General features: G+C 44.3%; 1 protein-coding gene across 1 annotated transcript in view; it reads left to right on the top strand.

The window, feature by feature from the left end:
* Positions 1 to 667: 667 nt before the first annotated feature.
* ZFP62 (ZFP62 zinc finger protein) overlaps positions 668 to 15,124 on the top strand; it is a gene marked incomplete at its 5' end in the record, with an annotated part of 34,944 nt that continues 20,487 nt past the window's right edge. Inside the window, one exon of the mRNA XM_080804313.1 lies at positions 668 to 879. Within this exon, the coding sequence (XP_080660439.1) occupies positions 668 to 879 (212 nt within the window). The remainder of the gene's footprint in view (positions 880 to 15,124) is intronic.

Below are 15,124 nucleotides of genomic sequence, written 5' to 3'. Positions count from 1 at the left end.
GGCCGCAGGGAGCCACCGCGTGGGGGAAGGATCCCCGCCTGCCTGTGTGCCCGGGAGCGGGGCACGACTGTCCTCGCGGGAAGGCGTGCTTCTGTGCCGGGAGGAGCGACTCCTGTCCGAGACGGAGCGGGCACCCCTGTAAGTCTGCGCCAGCGGGCTTCCCTGAATGCCCGCACCTTTGGTCCGCTCCTCCACGCGGCTCCTGGGGACGTCCTTGAAGCCGAAGCCGTCCCTTCGCGAGGGCCGTGCCTGTGCTCCCGTGGCTGACGTCCCGCAGTCCCACTTCTTCTCTGCGCATCCCCCTGTGTGCAGAACTTGAATACAGTTGTGTGCCATTGTCTCCTGTGGGTCTGCCCTTCGCGAGTTGACCTGCACCGTTACCAGCTCAGAGTGAGTCACAAAGGACTCCTCGGAGGCTCACGGGCCACATCCGCCCTGGAGAAGGCTAGACAGCCCCCTGGTATCTGCAGAGTCTGGGTTGCATTTCCATGGAAAGCCTCTGCTCTCCCAGCACTTCCGAGGTCTAGAGCTTTCACATTTCCTTGCGCATCTTTATCTTTGCGTGAGTGGAGAGTCAGACTTGCCCCATGTGTTGGACAGAGTTCTTCAGAGAGAGAAACAACAGGGGAGAAACAGAGAGAGACGTAAGACGTTGGCTCATGCAATGATGGAGGCCAGGAAGTCCCAAGATGTGCAGCTCAGGTCAGCTCACTTAAGATGCAGAAAAAGCCACCGTTTTAGGTACAACCCAAAGGGTGGGAAAAGGCCTAGTTTGAAGGTCACCGGGCAGGAAGAATTCTCTTACTTGCAGAAGCGTCAGCCTTTTTGTTCGATTCAGGCCTTCAACGAATTGGATGGATCCCATCCAAATCACGAAGGGTAATTTGTTCTACTCAGTCTACCAGTTCAAATGTGAATTTCGTGCAGAAACACCCTCTCCGACAGGTGAGTAATGTCTAAGTATCTGGGCATTCTGTGGTCTAGTCAAGTGGACCCAAAATTCAAAATTAACCATCACACCCCATCACCAGGAAGTCGCCTTTAGATCGTCCTGGATGCTGCTTTATGGTTAGAGGAAGACAGGACGAGCTCTAGGCACAGTAGGATCTTTAAACAGGAGGAAGAGGAAACAGGCGATACCAGCCAGCTCTCTTCTGTGCTGGTTTTCTTTTATTATTATTATTATTATTATTATTATTATTATTATTCTATTTTAAGAAAAAACATTCCTGAAGTCCACAGCAGACTTTCTCACACACCTCAATGGCCCCAAATGGTCACCTGGCCTTTGGTTGCAAGAAGGGGGAGTTGGGTTAGGAAATTGAATATCAGGAAAACGGGAGTAAAAATCATTGTGTTTGGTCATCTTACAGTAATCATGATTGGTTTGGGCTTATTGCTACCCCTTATAATCTGGGGGCTCCATTAGCTGAGAAGGGAGGGAGTGGGGCATACAACAGTATCAGACATAGTTCTCAAACGGAAATCCCAGTCCAGCCCTTCCTCTCTGAGACTGCATCCTTGGCTTCTTTAGGGCTTGGGATGTTTATAAATTCAATCACATTTGTATAGACGATTTCTTGGCTTGTAAAACTTGATTATTACGTTTATTTATTAAACATAAACAAAACAAACTATTAAAACTTTATTATTGTAATTGTTATGTTTGAACTTTAATAGTTTCATTCCCAGATGGCAGCCTTCTTTCTCCTGTTTCTATGTCTCTTGGGGTTGGGGGAGGGTGTCCTGCCATGGACCCTTTGTATGGTTGAATTGGAACTTCTCAGAATGGAAGATGGGGTCCTGGCACTGACTATTGGTCTCCGTGGCTCTGTTGATCTGCCCAGATCCCAGGGCAAACCACTCATTTCCAGAGCAGGTCCCTCTCCGTTGCAATTAAAAGACTCTCACTTTACCTTCCCATGCTGGTTCTGTCAAATGGCCTGGATATGCTCACAGTAATGCCTGTGCTACCCTCCTCCCCTCCCATCCCATTTTCTGACCCAGTGCCCCACGCAGTGCTTTGTCTTAGACTGGACCAGGGCCCATTTCTGCAGGATGTAGATGAGATGTTGCTGCTTTCGTGATTCAGATCGTTTATGGTGCCCACACCTGAAGAATGAAGTCCCAGGACCTAAAATTTAGGATTTATAACAAAAGATGGAGTCCAACTGCAATTCTTCCTGCCACCTCTCCCACAGTCTGATCTATCACCAAGTCTTGTCTGTGGAGCTCTTCCTTCAAAACACAGACACACACACGTGCACCCACATGGTTTACCTGACCCTGGGCATGATCACTGCCTGGCCTGCTCTAGTTACCAATCCCTCAAGGATATTTGGTGTTAACTTTCTCTCTTGGGGAGGCTTTACTATCCACCCCTCCTAATACCCCATGCTACCACTTTACTATGGTACTTAGTACTGTATGTTGCAGTCACTTATACGTCTCAAGCTAGAATACTAGGAATTGTGGTCTGGGTTAGTTTTAGGACAGCTTCAATAATTAATGCGACTTGAACAAGAGAATGGCTGGTCCACGCCCATAACAGACCCTTTTCTAAATAATAATTTTTAAAGATTTTATTTATTTGACAGACAGAGATCACAAGTAGGCAGAGAGGCAGGCTCCCTGCTGAGCAGAGAGACTGATGCGGGGCTCGATCCAAGGACCCTGAGATCATGACCTGAGCTGAAGACAGAGGCTTTAACCCACTGAGCCACCCAGTTGCCCCCTAAATAATAATTTTTAAAGATTTATTTTTAAGTTTTAAAGATTTATTTATTTATTAGAGAGAGAGAGAGATACAGCAGGGGAGGGGCAGAGGGAGAGGGAATCTTCAGCAGACTCACACCACTGACTGTGGAGCCTGACGTGGGGTTTAATCTTATGACCCTAAGATGACGACCTGAGCCGAAACCAAGAGTCCAATGCTTAACCAACTGAGCCACCCAGGCGCCCTGCTAAAGAATAATTTGTGTGATAAAATGAAGTATTTCAAATCAATAGGGGATACAAACAACGTGGCAATCAGCTCTTGGAAAGGGAAAGAAATTCATATTTTAAATGAATTCTAGGAAGACCACTGTGGTTTTGAAATATGTTCACAAGTTCTTTTATAGGCTTCCTTTCAAGCAATGGAGCTTAAGTCTCCTGTCCTTGAGGGTGGGCTGGACTTAGTGATTTGCTTCTAACTAAGAGCCTAGTGCAACTGCAGAGACCAAAGCATGAAAAGCACCAGGACTTCTGCCTTGCTCACTCTCTCTGACCACGGGCTGCCGTGTCAGAGGGACACTCCAGCAGGCCACTGAGAGGCCCGTGGTGAGGGGCTGAGGCTGCCTGAGAACAGCCACGTGAGGAGCCATCCTGGAAGCAGATTCTCCACCCCAGGGCGCACCCCCGAGGGGATGCAGCCCCAGCCAACAACTTGCTGACTGTGCGACTGTGCCATGAGAGAACGAGTCAGAACCATTCAGTTAAGATGCTTTCAACTCCTGACCCAAAGAAACCGTGAGATAACGAATGTGAGTGGTTTTAACCCACTGAGTTTGGAGAAGTAGTGCGTCACACAGCGACACACAACTAAAACCAAGAATAAACAGCAAAATATTTTTTAAAAATATAAATACAACTGGGGTGCCTGGGTGGCTCAGTGGGTTAAAGCCTCTGCCTTCGGCTCAGGTCATGATCCCAGTGTCCTGGGATCGAGCCCCCGCATCGGGCTCTCTGCTCTGCGGGGAGCCTGCTTCCTCCTCTCTCTCTGCCTGCCTCTCTGCCTAGTTGTGATTTCTGTCTGTCAAATAAATAAAATATTTTTTTTAAAAATGAAAATACAACATAAGTGGGCATTGGAGGGGAACGAACCCTCTGCAGTCTAATGAAAGATTCCTGAGTACCTGAATGGAAGTGTAGCCAGCCCACGTAATGGATGAGGCCTCCTGACTAACTTGCTGCATGAATCGAGAGTTCAGCGTGGCCACAGGGCCTCTCTCCTTCCCCTTTTTGTGATTCCCTGACCGTGGCAAGATTATTAGTGTTCGCCAAATATCCACGAGGTCCTCCACTTCCCAGCCTCCTTTGCACTTAGAAGGGAGCCTTGTGACTTGGTTCTGGTGCGAGAGACGTGGGGCTCAGGGATATAAGGCACCTCTGGGCCTGTCCCTTAAAAACATCCCATAGGCCCTTTCAGCTTCCTGTCCCCTTAAAGTGAACACACTGAAGTTCACATATTCCAGATGTTACGGCTGCAAGGTGGAGAAGGACAGTCTGGTCTGCACAGAACTCTCTATGAACAGCAAGTAAACCTTGTGTCTAGCCATGGAGATAGAGGGTTTATGTGTTACTGTCACTTGGTCTAGCCCATCCTGATGAAACCATTTCCTCTTTCTAGTACCTCTAGTACCTGTAGTACCTCTAGTACTAGTACTTTGTAGAACCTGTCTCTGGGTCACTGGGGCATTCCCTATATCCCCCAGGGTCCATCCAGGTTGTGTGTATGTCTACACTGGTGTCCCCTCCAGCTTAGTTACAGTTCTTTGCATAGACAGATTATCACCAGAGTTGCAGGGATCATGGTGCCCACTGTGCAGGCACAAATACGGACCTGAGCCTTGACCAAGATTCTCTATAGCCCAGCCAAGACCAGGCTATCATGTTCCACAAGATTCAACACCCCCAGGCCCTGGGCAGTATTAAGGGATCCCTACAGGGCACCCCTGCTAGCTCCTGGCCTGCTCCCCTATGTGATTCCAAAAGAACCAGATCCAGGGAGAAGAAGTCAACCAACTACCCAGCATAAAGTGTCTCCTCTGAGTCCTTGGGTTCCATCTCTTCCCCAGGGGACAGAGGGGGATGATCCACTCCCCTCCAGACCCAGTGTCTGTAGGAACATGACCACAGCAACAATGGTAGTTAATACTGATATAATGCTTACAGTATGGCGGGTCTTGGTGTAAGTGCTTTACATATACTAATTTCATTTTCACCACAACTCTATAAAGTAGGTTGTTTCACAACAACCGTATAAGGTAGAACAGCTACCTATCCTCATGAGGAAGCTGAGACCCAGGGAAGTGACATACCAGTGCTGGTTTACACAGCTACCTAGCGCATAAGAAACCCAGAACTCATATGGAAAGAGCCAAGATGTCCATTGACAGATGAATGGATAAGGAAGATGGGGTTCATAGGTACAACAGAATATCACTCAGCCATTGGAAAGAATGGAATCTTGCCATTTGCCACAACATGGATGGAACTAGAGGGTATTATGCTAAGTGAAATAAGTCAGAGAAAGACAAATACTGTATGATTTCACTTGTGGAATTTAGGAAACAAAGGATCATAGGAGAAGGGAAGGAAAAATGAAGTAAGATGAAAATAGAGAAGAAGGCAAACCGTAAGAGATGTTGAACTCTAGGAAACAGGCTGAAGCTTGCTGGAGGGGAGGTGGGTAGTAGGATGGGGTAACTGGGTGATGGGCATTAAGGAGGGCACTTGATGGAATGAGCACTGGGTGCTATATGTAACTGATAAATCACTAAATTCTACCTCTGAAACTAATAATACAGTATATGTTAACTAAATTGAATTTAAATAAAGAATTTTAAAAAAAGAAACCCAGAGTCCAACACTGATTCAAGAGAAATACCTTAGAGCAGGATGCCATTTTCCAAGAGCTCACCCTCCAAATTAGGGAAATGAAGTACAATTCCTCTGATTTTCAACTTCTCCAAAGCCTTCTATAACTGAGTTGACCCACGTATACCCCAGGAAGTTCAGTTCTGCCTCTTTTTAGAAAACATTTCCTTCCTCCTGCCAAGTTGGCCTCTCCGTGGCCTCTTGGTCTTGGTACCCTGTGGTCTGTGAGTGACAACTGGAGAATAATGGCACCTCCAAGAGGAGACCAGACAGCCGGGCTTGGACCAGCAGGTGCCAAAGACGTTCTCAAGACAGAGCATTTGGAAGATGTTAATGACTGACTGATTGATTGAGTGATTGATTGGGGGGGGCACAAGGAGAATGACAGAATCTCAAGCAGACATTGTGCTGAGCAGGGAGCCCAATGTGGTGCTGGATCTCACAATGAGATCATGACCTAAACCGAAACCGAGTCCAATGCTTAACCAACCAAGCCACCCAGGCGCCCCTGAAAGATAGGAAAGAGCTCAGCTTCAAAACTGCCCAACTGTGTGTCCTTGGGCATTTGCTTACCTTCTCTGTTTCCTCACCTATAGACAGGTTGTATAGACAGTGCCTTCATCATAGGGGTGTTAAGAAGTAGTGTATCCTGGGACGCCTGGGTGGCTCAGTTGGTTAAGCGGCTGACTTCGGCTCAGGTCATGATCCCAGTGTCCTGGGATCGAGTCCCACATCGGGCTACCTGCTCAGCGGGAAGCCTGCTTCTCCCTCTGCCTCTGCCTGCCACTCTGTCTGCCTGTGCTCACTCTCTCTGACAAATAAATAAATAAAATCTTAAAAAAAAAAAAAAAAGAAGAAGAAAGAAGTAGTGTATCCATATACGTAGGCCACTTAGAACAGAACCTGGCACAAAATAGGCACCAAAAAGTGCTCACTACTATTAATTAGCTTCGTAGATACAGTTTCAGTCAAGACTTCTGGAAAAAAGACACATCCCCTTTAGCATAGGGCCCACAAATGAGAATGGTGGTTGGGCTGCTATTCCTTCTAGATCTTTCTCCAGGGATTGTGAGCAATCCCTAAGAACCGCTGGTAATTCAGGGAACTCCAGGCTCATTCCTCTCTCTCAGGCAGCCGGACAGTTTTTACATATCTCTTTAAATCTTTCATATGTGAAAGGAACTCACTGACATTAAAAACCTTAGCAGCGTTTATGGCAAATTCAAAAGGTGAAGCTCTTTGCTACAGAATGTGTTCCTATGACAGATAAAAATTTCACAAAAGGGGTTAAGGCTATACTTGACCTAAGGAGGGAAGGTGGTCCTTGGAGGATATTGCTGTAAGGGTAAGCAAATTAAACAATCATATATATATATATATATATATATATATATATATATATATATATAGTCTGCAAATTTAGGGGAAAAAAATCTGCTAAAACCCAATCCCGGGGAGGCAAGCATATAAGACACTCTGCACTCATGGTTGGGGGCTTCGTAAATTGGTATAATTCTTCTTGAGAGTAGTTTAGCAATTTGATTCGATTTGTTTTATTATGCTTAAATATATTTTTTAATAAATAGTACGTTCTTATGGTTCGAAATGCAAGGAGTATTAAAAAGATATGCACTAAACATTCTCCTTCCCACCCTTCTCCTCCAGCAACTCAGATACCTCCCTGCAGACTCGATCCCAGGACACTGGGATCATGACTTGAGCCGAAGGCAGCCACTTAACCAACTGAGCCACCCAGGCATCCCAGGATACACTACTGATTCCTGGTGCAAACTTTCATGGATACTTCCATGAACATACAGAAATACGTACATGTCCTTTTCATCCTTTCTTACACAAAGTATAGCATAATGTAATTTAGAATATTGATTTCTTTGCATCTCGGAGATTTTCCCATACCATTTCATAAAGAGCCTCACCTTTCTTTTTATGGCATGACACCATTGCATGTCCCCTTGAAATTTCCTATTTTGAAGTTCTAACTCTGAGTACCTGAGAATGAGTACCTGGGAATGTGACCTTATGGGGACATAGGGTCACGGCAGGCATCATTATTTAGGATGAGGTCATTTGAGAGGAAGTTGATCCTAATCTAGCATGATTGGTTTCCTTATAAAGGGGGGAAATTTGGACACAGACATGCATACAGGGAGAAAATGCTCTACGGAGATGAAGGCAAATTTGGGTTGTTACATACCCAAGCCAAGGAATGCCAAAGACTGCCACCAAATCACCAGAAGCTAGATGAGAAGCATGGAACAAACACTCCCTCACAGCTCTCAGGGGCAACCAGCCCTCTTGACCCCTTGCTCTTGGTCTTCTAGCCTCCAAAACTTTGAGTCACAACATTTCTGTTGTTTAAGCCATGCAGTCTGTGGCGCTTTGTTCTGGCATCACGAGCAACCTAATACACTCAGAAGTATCATAATTTCTTTGATCACTTCCTTACCTTGGTCGTTCAGAGGTTTTGGGTTTTTTTCAATCTTTACTTTTAACAATGCTTCAGTGAAAAATATTTCCACATGCCATTTCATGGGTGTGTAACTACACCAACATGGTGAGTTTCTAGAGTAGAACTGATGCAGCAAAGAGTGTGTGTGTGTGTGTGGTGATCCTTTCTGCCAAGTACCTCCTTAGAGGTTCAGAAAGTCGGCACTCCCACCAGCCGGCCAAGACAGGGCTTTCCCTCTGTTCTGATGACCACAGCTTGTTATCAAACTTTTGGATAGTGGCCATTCTGATAAGAGGAAAAAATGGTATCTCTGTGCTTTTTTGGGTTTGCATTTTTTATTATGAGTCATTTGAATATTTTCCTGTGAACATATTTTTCTATTGGGTCATTGGTCTTGCTTATCAGTTTTGGAGGAGCTCTTTGTGCTTCAGACACATTTGGGGACATTTGCCCTTTTTTTTTTAAGTTTTTATTTTAATTCCAGTTAGTTAACAAACAGTATTCTATTAGCTCCAGGTGTATAATTTAGTGATTCAACAATTCCACACCCAACTGGTGCTCATCATGACAAGTGTGCTCTTTAATCTCCGTCATCCCTCCATCCTCCCTTCCCCATCCCTCTCCTCTCTGGTAACTATCAGTTTGTTTTCTTTAAGAGTCTTTTTTTTTTTTTTAAATTTCTCTCTCTTACTCTCTTCCCGCCCCCTTCTCTTTGCTTGTTTGCTTTGTTTCTTAAATTCCATGTATGAGTGAAATTATATGGTATTTGTCTTTTTCTGACTTATTTCACTTAACACAATACTCTCTAGCTTCATCCATGTCATTGCAAATGTCAAGATGTCATTCCTTTTTATGGCTGAATAAGATTACATCATATATATGCATATTTACACACACCACATATTTTTAATCTAATCATTAATTGATGGACACTTGGGATGCTTCCATATCTTGGCTCTTGTAAATAATGCTGCTGTGAACTCAGGGGTGCAAGTATCCCTTCAAATTAGTGTTCTCGTACTCTGAGTAAGTAGTCAGTAGTGCAACTGTTGGACTGTAACATAGTTCTTTTTATTTATTTATTTATTTATTTATTTTAGAGAGAGAGAGAGAGAGAAAGAGAGAATGAGCGGGGCAGGGGCAAAGGGAGAGGGAGAGAGAGAATCCCAAGCAGGTTCCACGAGCAGCAAGGAGCCCAGTGCAGGGTTTGATCTCATGACCCTGAGACCATGACCTGAGCTGAAAACAAGGGTCAGACACCCAACCAACTGAGTCACCCAGGTGCCCCAAGGTGGTTCTGTTTTTAACTTTTTGAGGAACAGCCATGCTGTTTTCCACAGTGGCTGCACCAGTTTGCATTCTCCCCAACAGTGTAAGAAGGTTCCTCTTTCTCTGCAACCTCACCAACACCTCTTATTTCTTGTGTTGTTAATTTTAGCCATTCCGACAAGTGTTAGGTGACATTGTAGTTTTGATTTGCATTTCTCTGATGAGGAGTAGTGTTAAGCATCTTTTCATGTGTCTGTTGGCCATCTGTATGTCTTCTGTGGAAAAATGCCTATTCATGTGTTCTGCCCATTAAAAAAAGATTTATTTACTTGAAAGAGAGAAGCATGAGTGGGAGGGCAGAGGGAGAGAGAACATCTTCAAGCAGACTCCTTGCTGAGCAGGGAGCCCAACATGGGGCTCTGTCTAATGATCCTGAGACCATGACCCGAGTTGAAATCAAGAGTTGGATGTTTAACCAACTTAGCCACCCAGGTGCCCTCTTTCTTCTTCTTTGGGACTCTTATAATGCAAATGTTATTACATTTGGTACAGTCACCGAGTTCCCTAGGTCTATTCTCATTTTGCTTAATTCTTTTTTCCCTCTCTTTTGTTCAGCTTTGTTTCTTTCCATTCCTCTGTCTTCTAGATCATTAATTCCTTCCTCTGCTTCTTCCAGTCTGCTGTTCATTCCATCAAGTGTGTTTTCCTTTCATTTATTGTGCCCTTTATCTCTGCTATGTTTTTCCTTATCTCTGTGTTAAGGGTCTCATTCATGTCTTCCAGTCTTTTCTCACGTCCAGTGAGTGCCTTATTATATTGCTTTAAATTCTCTATTAGGCATGTTAGTTACTTTGTTTCACTTAGATTTCTGGCTGTGGCCTCATCCTGTTCTTTCATTTGGGATAAATTTCTGTCTCCTCATTTTGTCTGCCTCTCTGTCTGTTTATATACGTCAAGAAAGTCAGAGATATGGGACGCCTGGGTGCTTCAGTCAGTTAAGCGTCTGCCTTCGGCTCAGGTCATGATCCCAGGGTCTTGGAATCAAGTCCTACGTAGGATTCCTTGCTCAGCAGGGAGCCTGCTTCTCCCTCTGCCTGCTGTTCCACCTGCTTGTGCTCACTTTCTCTCTCTCCTTCTGACAAATAAGTAAAATCTTAAAAAGAAAAAAAAGTCAGCTAGGTCTCCACTCTTGAAAGTGATGACTTTATGAAGAAGTGGTCCTAGAGTGCTCTGGTGTGCGGTGTGCCCTGTCCCCCAGAACCTGGCATTTCAGGAGAAGAGCCTGTGTGTGTTGCTTACCCCCTGCTGATGTGCCCGAGTCACTTTTCTTTTCAGTGCCCTTCTCTGTACTGTCTTCCTGTTGGGGGCTGTGCTTGCTTTCTGTGGCGTTAGGAGGACTCAGGCAGGCCAGCTCTGAGGGGGCACGGTTGCTGGGGAATTTGGGAGAGGGGCCACAGTGTTAGCAAAATTTGAGTTGGGTCCCTAGTCCTGTGCCAGATCCCCCAAAGCACTACAGTGGGTGGAGGCTGTGTGCTAGGGCTGGGTGTGGGGCACATGCATGGCTGGGCATGGTGCAGGGTGGTGGCTGGGGAGGCCCAGCTGGGTGAGGCATGGAAGCTGGGCAGGGCATGCTGGGCATAGCAGCTGTGCACCAGGTGACAGGTCCGGATGCTGGCACAGCTTTAAAAAAAGTTACCCAGAGCCCGGGGCTGACTGGGTGAGTCTTTAGGAGAATGGGTGGGCTTGGTGCACTGCTGGCAAGCTAGGAAGCACGCGTCCGCAGCCCTGCCTCCCTTAGATGGCTCTGTGTTTGTGCTGGGGACTGAGAGGAGAGTGGCACCTGCCAGTTCCCTCAGTTTTTGGAGAAGTCTCCGGACTCTCTGATCTGTCTCCTGTTTGCCCCTGGCTTCTTGCAAAGGCCTCTCCACACATTCTGCTGTCTCTTAAAGAGTGGTGACCCAGCTGTCACTCACCCTCCCCGCCTGCCCAGTGCTGAGTGAGCTTTTTACAGTTCCCTGTTCCAAGTCCCACTGTTTTTACAAACTCAAGGAATTCAGCCCCTCTGGTTTTTACAGCCAAACATTACAGGGAGTAATCTAACCCATGCGAGCTGCCAGCTGCTGGGGCCCATTTCTCTGCCCTCTCCATGCACGCAGCTCCCTCCCTCCTGCAGGCAGCCTCCCTCTACATCACTGACCTTTCTAACCTTTCAGCTGCAGCATCTTCTTGATACTTAGTTGTGGAGTTTATTCTGCTAGTCTTCAGATTGCTTTCTGGTTGATTGACTTGGATTTGGATGATCTCTAGTTCTAAATGTGGGCAGAGGTGAGCTCAGGGTCCTCCTAGTCCGACATCTTCCCAAACTCTTTAATTTACCCTTTTCGATATAAGACCCAAATGTTTTTTCCTAGTTATTCTTTTTTTTTTTTAAACTTATGGTGGTTTTGCCATACAAAAACATTTTATTTTTATGCATATGAATTAATTAGTTTTTACTTTTATGGTTTCTGGATTTTGTGTTTATAGCAGGGAAGAAAAGAAAACAAAAACTTCCCCACTCCAAAATGATCAAAGAAATCTCCTGTGTATGTGTGTCTCTGGTTCTTTTTCCCCTAATTCTTTTATGGAGGTGGTAGAAGCAACAGTATGTTTTTACTCTTATGGATCATTAATGTGGGCACATTTTTTAAAAATTGCTTATTGACTCATGAGAGATCACATGAGCATGTGAGCATCAGGGAAGGAGAAGAGAGAGAGAGAGGGAGAAGCAGGTCCCCCGCTGAGAAGGGAGCCCAGTGTGGGGCTTGTTCCCAGGACCCTGGCTCATAACCTGAGCCACCCAGGCGCCCCATAATGTGGATAGAGTTTATGTCTTCAATACGTCTGGAGTTTATCCTGATATAAAGAGTGAGGTTTGAATCCAACCTTATATTTCCTTAATTCTTCATAGTTGTCCTTACACCCTCTGTTCCCCCACTGATTTGAAAGGCTACCTTTGTCAAATACTACATACCTGACAGGTTTATTTTTAGACTTTGTGTCTCAGAATTACACCAGCTTGTTAATATGCTATAATAGTGCCCCAACCCCATCACTTGTAATTTTTTAAGGCATTTTCTAGCTAAAAACAAATAATCTTCATTTTTCCCCATGAATTTTAGAATCAATTGTGTGTTGCTGAAGATTTCGTTGCTATTATTAGTTATAGATTAACTTAGAAAGAGATGACATCATTCTGATAACAACTCTTTCCATTCATGCAAATTGTGCATCCAAGAATGTTTCCATAAGCTTAGTTCATCTTTTGTGATTCCTAGAGCACTGCAACTTTTCTTCACATAGGTCTTCTTGATTCCTGGGTATTTGGTCTTTTGCTTGTTCACTTCTGTTGTAAATGTAATCTTTCCTTCCATTACTTTAATTGTAGCTTGTACATAAGGAAAATATTGATTTCTCATGATAATTTTGAAACCACACCCCTTACAGAATTCTTTTATTGTTTATTCTAGGTATTTTTTTTTTTTTGGATGAGTCTTATGGGCTTTCCATAAATAAAACCCTTTTTAAAAAAAATATTTTACTTATTTATTTCAGAGACAGAGATCACAAGTAGGCAGAGAGGCAGGCAGAGAGACAGAGGGGGAAGCAGGCTTCCTGCTGAGCAGGGAGCCCGATGTGGGGCTCGATCCCAAGACCCTGGCACCATGACCTGAGCTGAAGGCAGAGGCTTAACCCACTGAGCCACCCAAGCGCCCCTAAATAAAACCCTTTAATCTACAAATAGGATAATTATACTCCTGCTTTCCATTATTTATATTCTGCTTCCCCCCCCTTATCCAGCTGCAGTAGGAAATAATGGTAGTGATGGGTTACATCCTTGTCTGATTCTCCATTCTTCTTGCCAACTGTTCCAAAGAAAGCACAGAAAAAGCTCTTGTATACTATTTATCACAGCATTGATTTACTGATTGAGACCCAATTGGAAAGAACCTCAAAGACCAACCACAGAAGAGTTAAGGAGATTCAATGGAATATCACAAAGAGTTGTTAAATGAAAATGATATTTGTATAATATTTGTAAAAAGAGTCTATAAGAATTGCAGATGTAGTGCTATTACAACCATCTGAAAAACATCTGCAAATTGGTGGCAGACAAGGAAGTTTATTAAGATGTTAACAGTAGTTGTCACTAGGTAACAGGATTAAAAGTGGTTAGTGTTTCTAATTTTTCTTTCTCTTCCAATTTTTACATAATGAGCTTGATACATATGTTAGAGTGGAGGGGGATTTTTAATAATACTGACCAAATTTGATGACTAAAAGTGGAGTTGGTATTAAGCCCCTTTGGCGCTTAACATTAATCTGTACTTGAACTACTTCAAAGGAGGTAGATGAGCTCTAAATGAAGAGCAAATTCAGGACAAAGCCATTGCTGTACCTGTTGGGCTCTTAGAGCTGTACCATCTAACAGAATGTAATGTGAGCCTTATAAACAATTTCTAATTTTTTGGTAAACACACCTAAAATAAAAAGAAACATGTAAAATTCATTTTAATGATATATTTTATTTAACCCTATAAAACCCCAAATATTATTATTTCAGCATGTAGTCAACATTTTAAAATATTATTTTACAATCTCTTTTTCCACTAAGTCTTAGATATCAGATGTGGATTTTATATTTGCAGCACATCTCAATTTAGACTAGGCAAATTTTATGTGCTTTTTTTTTCTCGTTTCATGTGCTTAATACCCACATGTAAAAAATGGCTTGCATACTGATCAGTGCAGGGCTAGACACTTTGCTCTGATTTGTAGCTATCTAGAAGAGACAGGTATTGGAGAAGGCTAGCCTGTCTGTGTAGAGACAAGACCAAACAAAGGTGCCTGAAGTATGACAACGCTCATGGAGGAAAAACTACCATCTAGAATAAAAATCACTTTAATTAAGATTTATGTGGCTTCCCATTGATCCCTCCCACACACATACAACCTTTCAGTAAGGAAAACTTCCCAATCTGGACATAAGCATTAGGCACCTTGCTGCCTAAAAAGAAAAACCCAGTCTTCTCTGCCATAAGTGGCAACTAACACTACAGCCTTTCATCATGTGAATTCTTCCGGCAGCATGTCATGAGGACTGCCTGAAGCAACTTCTAGAGCTGTGCTAGAAGCACTGTATGGAGGGCATTACCTACATGTGCCTATTTATTTATTTAAGACTTATTTATTTTAGAGAGAGAGAATGCACGGTGTGGGGGAAGGGAAAGGGAGAGGGGAAGCAGACTCCAGGAATGAGCAGGGAGCCCCATGCAGGGCTCGATCTCACAACCCTGAGATCATGACCCCAAGCAAAATCAAGAGTCCGACGCTTAAGGGATTGAGCCACCACCCAGGCACCACTCCATGTGCATATTTGAATAGAACTGCATTAGTCACATTTCAAGGGCTCTGTCTAGTTACATGTTGGCCAGAGTACCTGTTGGGGAAGCTCTAAGGGAATCCATGTCCAAACTTCAATCCCTGCATGTGCTTTTGCCTAAAACTGCAAGGCTTGAGAAGGGCCTGGGTCTCGCTTCTTCCTAGGGTCTCCCAGCTGTCTTGGTCTCCTCTAACACAGGACACCCCTCCTCACATTGGCTCAGACTCACTCTGAGATGTCTGGAGTTCTGGCATGAGCCAAATGTGATCAAGAACCCATAGCTCCAAGGAAACCCCTTCTATCCCCTCTATTTACCCTGCACC

The sequence above is a fragment of the Martes martes genome (genome assembly GCF_963455335.1).
Source record: "Martes martes genome assembly, chromosome: 5".
In the NCBI taxonomy this organism is placed as follows: Eukaryota; Metazoa; Chordata; class Mammalia; order Carnivora; family Mustelidae; genus Martes; species Martes martes.
The sequence above is the reverse complement of the archived record's forward strand: the minus strand, read 5'-3'. Positions and strand labels throughout refer to the sequence as shown.